This window comes from Cotesia glomerata, linkage group LG2, assembly GCF_020080835.1.
Source record: "Cotesia glomerata isolate CgM1 linkage group LG2, MPM_Cglom_v2.3, whole genome shotgun sequence".
Taxonomy (NCBI): Eukaryota; Metazoa; Arthropoda; class Insecta; order Hymenoptera; family Braconidae; genus Cotesia; species Cotesia glomerata.
The window spans coordinates 19,055,083-19,065,746 of record NC_058159.1 but is presented as its reverse complement, the minus strand read 5'-3'; the positions used below and the strand labels follow the sequence as shown (position 1 = coordinate 19,065,746).

Below are 10,664 nucleotides of genomic sequence, written 5' to 3'. Positions count from 1 at the left end.
CCAACCACGATGAAATCGGTCAAGCCGTTCAATAGTTATAAGCGGTTCACATACTTTCACACACACACACACACACACACACACACACATGGATGGACACAGTAAATTTACAACTGGCTAAACAGAAGACCGAGGCTGTACTTATCACTAGCAGAAAAGTGGTGGAAACGATCAATCTAAACGTCGGAGACCAAGAAATCACATCGCAACCATTCATTCGATATCTGGGAGTGATGCTCGATGCCCGACTTAACTTTAAACAACAAGTTGAACACGTGACCACCAAAGCATCAGCAGTAGTAGCCAACCTAGTACGATTGATGCCCAACATCGGTGGCCCGAAGCAGACAAGGAGGTCATTGCTATCATCAGTAGTTACATCGGTCCTCACATATGGTATATCCATTTGGGCCGACGCACTTGAGATCCAAGAATCATGGAGGAAAGCATGTCCAGTTTACCGACTGAGCGCGCTAAGAGTAGCCAGCGCCTTTCGAACAATATCAGAGGAAGCAGTGTGTGTCATTTCCGGAATTTTGCCGCTCAGAGTCCTAGCTGAGGAAAGACGTAACCTTTACCAACGAAAGAGGACAACCGCACAAAGTGCCGAGGAACTCAGAGCTAAAGAACGGCAGAACAGCATCGCGCGATGGCAATCGCAGTGGGACGCCGCGACAACAGGAAGATGGACACACCGTCTCATACCAAGGATTGACGTTTGGCTTAACCGGAATCACGGCGAGGCCAACTACTATCTGACCCAGATGTTGTCAGGACACGGCTGTTTCCGGGAGTACCTTTATCGCTTTAAGCACGATAATTCCCCAGAGTGTCCGTCTTGCCCAAGAGTTGCTGAAAATGCGGAGCACGTTTTCTTTGAGTGCCCTCGTTTTAACCCACAGCGTGATGAGTTAGAGAAGATCCTGAACAAGAAAATCACACCAGAGTCAATAGTAGAAGAAATGCTGTCATCCGAAGCTGCCTGGAACGCCACAAGCACGTTTACCACCGAAGTGCTTACAGAGCTGCGTTCCATTGAAAGAAAAAGGGCAAATGACAGAAACTAGAAGGAAGGAAAAATAACACCTTAGCCACCAGAAGGAATAGCAGTAACTAGATCCTCCCCTCACGAAGTAATGCCTGACGGCGGTTTCCATGAGGGATTAGAGGAAAGAAGAAAAGGGGTTTAGGGTTTAGTGGGTAGGGGCGTTAGCGTCGAGTTTTAGTATGACGCTGCGTCGAGTCGCCACATATCCAGGCCGAACAGCTATGCCTGGAATCCGTAAGAAGGATTCCCCCCCCCCTAAGATAAAAAAAAAAAAAAAAACACACACACACACACATACATACATACAGACACCGTGACAACCTCGCGGGGATAGTCAGGGAAGCTTCCTGTGACCTTCAAACGTCGAGATCTGATGAAAACTCGATTTTTGCAAAACGGGGTGAAAACAATAACTTCTCGATTTTTGAAAATCTTCGATTTTCTTAGCGGGAAGTTAAAAATATTGAATGAGCTTTATTCAGCTCCGTCGATAAAAATAGTATATTCGTTTGATTTGAGTAATGTAGTTAGTAAGCTCTGTGTTGGTAAGCTTGGTCGTTCAGTACCAATTTCTCTTTGTTGCTCTGCTTTCAATGCTTTGTTCTATCTTCTCGTCATTGTCTTTTTTTATTGATACTGATTGTTATTTAAATTCGTTATATTATTCATTTAATTTGCTTATAATTAAAATATATAAGTTATAAATTTTATGATCACAATGGTGAAAACAGTGTACTTGTGGCACAAATCCCGACAAGAGAGAAAAGATCTGCTTTTTTAAAACTAACCTCAAATTACAATCGATGGAGGAATTTACAAAAAAACTGTAAGAGGAAAAAGTCAAAATCTCAAAAAACAATGAATCCCTTTTTCGGGACGAATTAAATAAACTATTTGATATAGCTCATGCTGATGTGCTAAATTTACTGGATAAAGAAAAAAGATTATTTTATTTGGGACAAAAATCTTCCAGTCGACGTGGTTTTATTTCATATACATAATTCTCAACCAATTCTAGAAGATGTTGAAGATATGGATGTTGATGTAAGCGATGAAAATAATAACTACAGTAATAGTGATAACAATAATGAAGAGAACATTGATATCAATTATAATAACAATAATGATAGTGGTACATTTGATGTCGGAGAGTTCGGTAATGACAATGTTGACTATTCTTGTACAGTTGAGACTGATAATGTTGTTAATCATGAAATATAAAGTCAAACATCTAAGTTATCCCAGAAATCTTTGGAAAGTAATACTTCTCGTATAATCTCTGATTATGAAGATGAAATTCCAAAGCAACAAGTTCCTAAAATTGATCTAATGACACCAGAACTTGCTGCGGCTTTGGATAGAACTAATGTGAGTAGTAGGTCGGCGACTTACATTTTTGCTGTTTTATTATCTAGCCTAAATATTGATTGTGCAAGCGTAAACTTCAGTCATTTGACTATTCACCGAGCACGGGAAAAATTTCGCAAAGAAGCGACGTTAAATCTGAAAACTAATTTGGAAACTGATAATTATGTGCTACATTTTGATGGAAAACTGTTGTCAGATATTACAGGTATAGAACAAGTTGACCGGCTTCCTATTATTTTATCATTATCAGGTAAATTTCAACTGTTAGGAGTCCCTAAACTAGAATCTGGAACTGGACAAAATCAAGCTTCAGCTATTATTACAACAGTAAAACAATGGAATATTAATACTGATAACATCGAAGCATTGTGTTCTGATACTACAGCGTCAAATACGGGTAAATTACTTATTAATTATTAATATATAAAGCGTTTAGTTATAGTAATGTTAAATGCTAAATTCTTATTTTATTTTTACAGGAATCAGAAATGGTGCGTGTGTATTAGTAGAAAAGGCTCTGAATCGACAACTGTTATACTTGCCATGTCGACACCATATTTTTGAAATTGTTCTTCGAAGTGCATTTGAAATATACTGGTATTTATGACCAATATATGCTGGTATTTATGACCAAGAAATTTTGGAAGTTATAACACCAATCAAAGATGAAATTTTGAAATTCGTTAATAATCAAATAGAAGTAAAATTTTTTAATCCAGCGCTAAAGAATTATCAACTGATGTTAAAGTGAAACATGAAAATTTATGAAGTTCCGTATAATCATCCATTTTACACTTAATAATTAACCCCGTTGTAAATAAAAATATTGGAAATCAATTTCACATGATTATTACACTTTTAATCATCATTAACGATTACAATTGCATTTGTAAAATATTTTGTAACTTTTACTTCACATCAGTTGATAATAATTAATGTTCTTTACTTTGAGGTTGCAATGTAATTAATTTTATTTTGACTTTGAACTTTTTTTGTAGATGGATCATTGTCGTGACGATTACCGTGAACTCCTGCAATTATCATCGATATTTTTGAGTGCTACTACCACAAATATTACATTTAAGCGTCCTGGAGCCGTCCATCATGCAAGGTGAATGGCTAAAGCAATATATAGTTTAAAAATTTTTTTATTTAGAAATGAATTTCATCTTACTAAATCAGAAATAGCTGGATTACGAGAACTTAGTTTATTTATCATAATATTCTATTTAAAAGCTTGGTATACTGCGCCGTGCGCTATAGCAGCACCTAATAATGATTTAACTTCAATTAAAGAATTAATTTCATATAAAAAATTTAATAATACTATTTCACGGGCATGCTCAGAAAAATTAGCCGATCACTTGTGGTATTTAAATAACGAGTTGTCTGTTTTATCTCTCTTTGACGAAACTGTTTCAGTTGAAACAAAAAGAAGAATAGTTCATGCTTTAAAAAACTGTGAAACCAATGAAACTACAACGAGTCGTTTTATAATCGATAAGAAAAATTTAGAGTCATTATTAAATAAAGATCTTAGTCAATTTGTATCTATGAGATCGATAAATCTGTTTAAATCGTTTGATTTGTCGTATGATTTCATTGATGAGGATGTAACTTTGTGGCCTCAGAATCTAAATTACAAAAGAAACTTGGAGTATTTTGAGAAACTTCAAGTTGTAAATGATGTAGCAGAACGCGGCGTGGCATTGATAGAGCAGTATAATCGATGCTTAACGAAAAATGAAGAACAGCTTCAGTATTTATTGCAAGTAGTGACAGAACACAGAAAACGATATCCTAATTGCAATAAAAATAATTTTATAAAACTGTAATATTTTCAAATTAGAAAAAATTTTATGAATTGTTGTTAAATATTGTTTTTTGTTATAAAGAATTGACTGTTTAATAAAATTTATTAGTATTTGGTAGAAAATAAAATAAATTTGTTATAAAAGAGACCTAAAAATCATTTGTTTGATAATTTTAACCTTTATATTTATGTATTTGTACTTTTTGTGAGTTACGTATGGAGTAAATAAGCAAAAAAAAATTAAAATCTCAAATTAACAGAATTCAATTGATTTTACAAAAAAAAAACAATATCAATATAAAGTATGATTTTTTTTTGCAATTTTATTGGAAAATATTTGAAATTTTTGATTGGTGTTATTTTTGATTGCAAATATCTTTGAAACGGTTGATCTGAGGAACTTTGACCTTCCGTCAACGTTTTTTGTAGAGCGTGAAATTTCCTATAAGACCTCTCTCTGGGATATTGCATAAACAGGCCATTCCGAAGTAATTAAAATTCAAAAATAAAAAAAAAGTTTTCTCGTGTTATTTAAATAGAAAAATTACAAATGAATTGAGGCAAACCTTAATATTAATATTAAGGGCTCTAATAGACGCCAAAATTTTTGTTTTTAAATGTACTTTCAACTTTTCAACACCATTAAAAAAAAAAAAAATTTTTTTTTTTTTTTTTTTTTTGAAACACCCTAGTCCTTAGTTCACCCCGACTTTTACAGCCAAAACAGGCGTCTTCTAAGGCGGCGAATTGAACTACAAAGGATTTGGAAACTTTTACAGCTTAAACGGGTCTGATATTTCGACTCGGGATATTATTCCTATGTAGAATGGTAACCATTACAATGCTACATAGTAACGGAAACTTTTGTGAAAACCCTGTGTAAATTTGCTAATAAAAACCTTAGAAATTGTGATAAACATATAAACAATCACTCATTCGATGCGAAATTAAATTCTGAAAATAATGTTATTTTTTTTATTTTTTTGATGAAAATTTCAATCCGAACAAAAACAGTTTCACTGTAAAAAATCGCGCCAAGTCCACGTTCATAAGACTTTTAAGAAAAAAAAATTTTTTTTTTTTTACAAAAAGATATAAAATCAAAATATTAAAAAATCCAAGTAACCGATATGATTGTTTATAATTTTCGGAAATTAAAAAACATTTTGTTGTAAATTTAAAAATTAAAGAAATAATTTTGGAACGTATTTAGTGTGCGTGGTTGCAAAATATTTTACTTTTTATGAAATTCGTAAAATCTATCTACTAAGACTGAAAAAAAATTTGACATACACAATGACACACACCAAGTACGTTCCAAAATTATTTCTTTAATTTTTAAATTTACAACAAAATGTTTTTTAATTTAATGAATTTCTGAAAAAGAGTCTCGACTCCCGGAACTCTAGCTTGAAAAACAATAATTTTTCTTAATGTTGAAAATAGGGTTCCGCGCAACTGCCGTCGTATTTTAAGTATTTTAGCATCGGCGCGGCCGTGTGACAAAAGTCGCGCGGAACCCTATTTTCAACATTAAATAAAAATTATTTTTCAAATTAAAGTTCCGGGAGTCGAGACTTTTTTTCAGAAATTTCCTTCTCTTTAAGGATCTTTTTTCCGATTTTTGATATCACCAATAGTTATTGAGTGATTTACGAAAAACTGAGATTTTTTATTTTGCTTATTTTTTTTGTTAATAACAAATTGAAATTTTCATCAAAAAAATAAAAAAACATTATTTTCAGAAGTTAATTCCGCATCGAATAAGTGATTGTTCATATTTTTATTACAATTTCTAAGATTTTTATTAGCAAATTTACACAGTTCTCACAAAAATTTCCGTTACTATGTAGCATGGTAATGGTTACCATTCTAACATAGACATAAATTATATTCTTTTCTCTCCGTGTACTTTTTTAATACAACTAGAATTTAATTTGCGCGCGCAAGCGCGCGCCTCATATTTATTTTCATGATATATTTATGTGTCGTTTATGTATATTACATTCACTTTCAACCAATCAGAATGAGAGTATTTATTTTCGACCAATCACAACACGAATAAATTGGTTTCACATACATTTCATCTCAATTTTATTATGGGATTGTTCCACATGCTTAAGCGGAACCCATTCCATAGCAGATCTATAACATCACTTATAATTTCTAAATAATTTACTATAAAAATAATTTTATTCAACCGCGTTTGTTTTCAAGAGTTTTTATAAAACTGTTAGGATTAAAGACATTCTGCAGCCTTTGGAATACTTGGACTTGTTTTTAAAAAAATTCTTCAATATTAAGGTTTTATCATAACTACAGCACCAATGAAATCGCAGCTCTGTTAATATCTCTAAGATAACAAACAATCAAGTCAAATTAATAAATTAATAATCAGGTTCATAGTTAAGGAAGTTCGAGCGAATCTAATGTAAAAAATAATTTCCAACTTTGACCTTTGAAATTAAATATACGTATAAATAAATACGTCATTTATCTCATCCCAAAATTTGAAAAAGATTCACCGTTTAGTTACTTAGATATTAAATTTTAAAAATCACATATTTTATCTCCTTATACACGGGCTCTTATGGCGGACAAACTTTTATCGAGACTTTAATTATTTATTTCAATATTAACCTCCCAACTTTAACGGATAAAAAACTATACACAAGAAACTTGGATTATTGCAAAATATAAAAACAATTTAATAATAATACATTACCGATATAATTTTTGAAATATTTAAAGTTAAATTTTATATTTGTAACTCGTTTATCGTCAGCCATTTATTCGAATAAAGATTTGACAACATCGCGTCAACAGCTGAGAAAAAAGAAAAGGATAGAAATATAGTTACAGAGAGAGAAATGTTTAACTCACACACTCATCCACGTCTCTGTTATGGGTATAATCAAGCGCGCTATTGCCAAATCTGTTTATTTATTCCGGCAAGTAATAAATACCAAAGTCATTTTATTACTTTACTTTATTAAATAAGTAAAAATCATCAATTATTATATTGCTTAAATTATTTTAAATTAAAATAAAGAATTTTGACGAATATTGGGAAGACTAAAATTAAAAAAAAATGTTAACACTATTTTGACTCATTAGTTACGCTCCAACTTCCTTAAACATATTAATGTAAATCTCACTTGTATCTTATCCCTCACATCTTTAGTTAAACTTCTTTAGTTAAACATTTTCAGTCATGCATCTTCAGTCAATTTTTATTATAATTATAATTAATTTAACATGATATTATATTTTTTGTAATATTTGTAAATACTCTAGTATTTTCTTAATATCTTATTATTTTTGTTTTATTACTTCTCTTTTATTTAAGCTACCAGTACAGCGCACTTAGTTTTAAGTTATATATGTAATATGTATCAACTTATTTAGAAACCCTGTTATTGACCTTGGCTGTTGGGTTGCATCAAAGGAGCGCCAGACTACCGACTGTGTTTACTGTTCCTCCACAGATTCGGTAGAATATAATTATAATTAATTTAACATGCTTACACAGCTTACATTTACGACCGCCAGGGTACACTGGAATTATATCTACATAAACTGTAGCTTCAAGAGGATAGTTTGCAGTAAAAAATGCTGCCAACGCGAGATTTAAGTTGGTACCAATTGTAAATTTTCATTATAATTACAAAAAATACTAAAATCCGAACAAAAACAGTTTCACTGTCAAAAAATCGCGCCAAGTCCACGTTCATAAGATTATTAGGAAAAAAAAATTTTTAACTTCCCGCTAAGAAAATCGAAGATTTTCAAAAATCGGGAAGTTATTGTTTTCACCCCGTTTTGCAAAAATCGAGTTTTCATCAGATCTCGACGTTTGAAGGTCATAGGAAGCTTCCCTGACTATCCCCGCGAGGTTGTCACGGTGTCTGTATGTGTGTGTGTGTGTGTTTTTTTTTTTTGTAGGGGGGGGAATCCTTTTTACGGATTCTAGGCATAGCTGTTTGGCCTGGATATGTGGCGACTCGACGCAGCGTCATACTAACTCGACACTAACGCCCCTACCCACTAAACCCTAAACCCCTTTTCCTTCTTTCCTCTAATCCCTCATGGAAACCGCCGTCAGGCATTACTTCGTGAAGGGAGGATCTAGCTACTGCTCTTCCTTCTGGTGGCTAAGGTGTTAACTATCTTCCTTCTATCTTCTGCTATTTGCTCTTTTTCTTTCGGTGGAACGCAAGTCTTTAAGGACTTCTGTTGCAAACGTGTTGGTAGCGTTCCAGGCAGCTTCTGATGACAACATTGCTTCTACTAGTGAATCTGGTTGCATTCTCTGGTTCAGGATCCTCTCCAGTTCTTCACGCTGTGGATCGAAACGAGGACATACAAAGAAGACGTGCTCCGCGTCTTCAGCAGCTCCTGGGCAGGACGGGCACTCCGAAGAGTCATCGTGCTTAAAGCGGTGTAGATACTCTCGAAAACACCCATGTCCCGACAACATCTGCGTAAGATAGTAATTGACCTCACCGTGATTCCGGTTAAGCCAAATGTCGACCCGAGGTATGAGACGGTGCGTCCACCTACCCTTCTCTGCAGCATCCCATTGTAGTTGCCATCGGCCTATGCTCTTCTGCCGTTCTTCAATTCTAAGTTCTTCCGGGCTCAGTGCAGTTGACCTTTCTCGTTGGTAAAGGGCCCGTCTTTCCTCTGCTAGAACTCTAAGAGGTAGGGTTCCAGCAATGACGCACACTGCTTCTTCTGATATAGTGCGGAAGGCACTAGCTACTCGTAGGGCACTCAGTCGGTATATTGGTCCAGCTTTTCTCCATGATTCTTGGGTTTCCAGTGCATCAGCCCAAATGGATATTCCGTAAGTGAGCACTGATGTGACTACTGATGACAATAGTAGCCTCCTGCTCTGCATTGGGCCTCCGATGTTAGGCATCAGCCGTGCGAGACTAGCCCTCACTACTGACGCTTTGGCACTGACATGTTCCACCTGCTGTTTGAAGTTGAGTCGTGCATCCAGCATCACTCCCAGATAACGGATAAATGGTTGTGATGTGATTTCTTGTTCTCCGACTCTCAACTTGATGGTTTCTACCGTTTTTCTGCTGGTGATGAGCACTGCCTCGGTTTTATGCTTGGCTAGTTGCAAGTTCATCATGTCCATCCACAAATTGACTCGTCTGAATGTAATATCAAATGCCATTTCTATCTCTTCGAGGTGCTTTGCGACAATCACGACAGCTACGTCATCCGCATATGCTACAAGTTTGACTCCCGTAGGCAATGCTATTCTCAGGAGGCCATCATACATGATGTTCCATAGCAGAGGACCTAAGACTGATCCCTGTGGCACTCCTCCGGAGATTTCGTACACTTCCGTACCATTCGTCGTGTCATATTTCAGGAGCCTGTTCGTGAAGTAGCTCGCTACTATTCTGCGAAGGTATCCTGGTATGTTTTTTCTTCTAGAGCCCGCATAACGCAGTCCCAGTTAGCGGAGTTGAAGGCATTCTTGATGTCCAAAGCAGCCACCAAGCAGTATTTCTTCTTTCCACCTTTCCATCTCGTTCCGGCGATTGCATCCTTGGCTATATCAACAACCAATTTGATAGCATCCAGAGTTGACCGTCCTTTTCGGAAACCAAACTGGTTCTCTGCTAGGGGTGGATCGACTAAAGCCTCTATTCTCTGATGAATTATGCGCTCGAATATCTTGCCGGCCGTGTCTAACATGCAGAGTGGTCGGTAGGATGACGGTTCTTCCGGCGGCTTTTTTCCCTTCGGAAGTAACACTAGCCGTTGCTGTTTCCACTTCTGGGGAAAAGTCCCTTCCTTCAGGCATGTATCGTAAACGTCCAGGAATAATGTTGGTGCTGCCCTAAGGATTGATTTCAGAGCAATATTAGGAATTCCGTCCAATCCCGGCGCCTTATTATTCCCTACTCGATTTCCTGCCTCTATCAACTCGTCCAACGTGATAGTTGGGATGTCTTCAGAATTGAGCTGCTCCAACTTGCAGGTGAATACCAGCTGTTGGGGAAACAACGTAGTAACAATCTTCTCTAGGAGTTGTGGACACGTAGGTGATGGCATTGGTTGGCATTTCAAGTGGGTCATAACCACCTTATACGGTCTGCCCCATGGATCTTTCTCAACTTCTGCGACCAGTTCCTTCCAGCAACGTCTTTTGCTTTCTTTGATGGCTCTGTTCAGTTCTCGACGGGCCTTTTTATACTCTGCCAACAGCTCTGCGGAGTTAGATCGTCTGTAGCCACGCTGAGACTTTCTTCTTTTTTTAAGACACTTTGAGCGTAGAATGCTAATGTGATCGTTCCACCAGTGCATTGAAGGTCTTGAATTTATGCGACGTTTCCGAGACATACTAGCGTCGCAAGCCTGGGTGACTCTTCTCATTAGGTCCTTGGTCTTCTTCAGCAGTTTCTACGA

The 10,664-nt window shown here is 35.8% G+C and overlaps 1 protein-coding gene across 1 annotated transcript; it reads left to right on the top strand.

Annotated features, from left to right (window-relative positions):
* The first annotated feature begins 1,699 nt into the window (after window positions 1-1,699).
* Window positions 1,700-4,243, top strand: LOC123258698. The gene is made up of 3 exons (XM_044718878.1): window positions 1,700-2,813; window positions 2,896-3,116; window positions 3,415-4,243. The coding sequence occupies exons 1-2, from the start codon at window positions 2,378-2,380 to the stop codon at window positions 3,021-3,023; spliced, it is 564 nt and encodes a 187-aa protein (XP_044574813.1). The 5' UTR covers window positions 1,700-2,377; the 3' UTR covers window positions 3,024-3,116; window positions 3,415-4,243.
* Window positions 4,244-10,664: the final 6,421 nt, after the last annotated feature.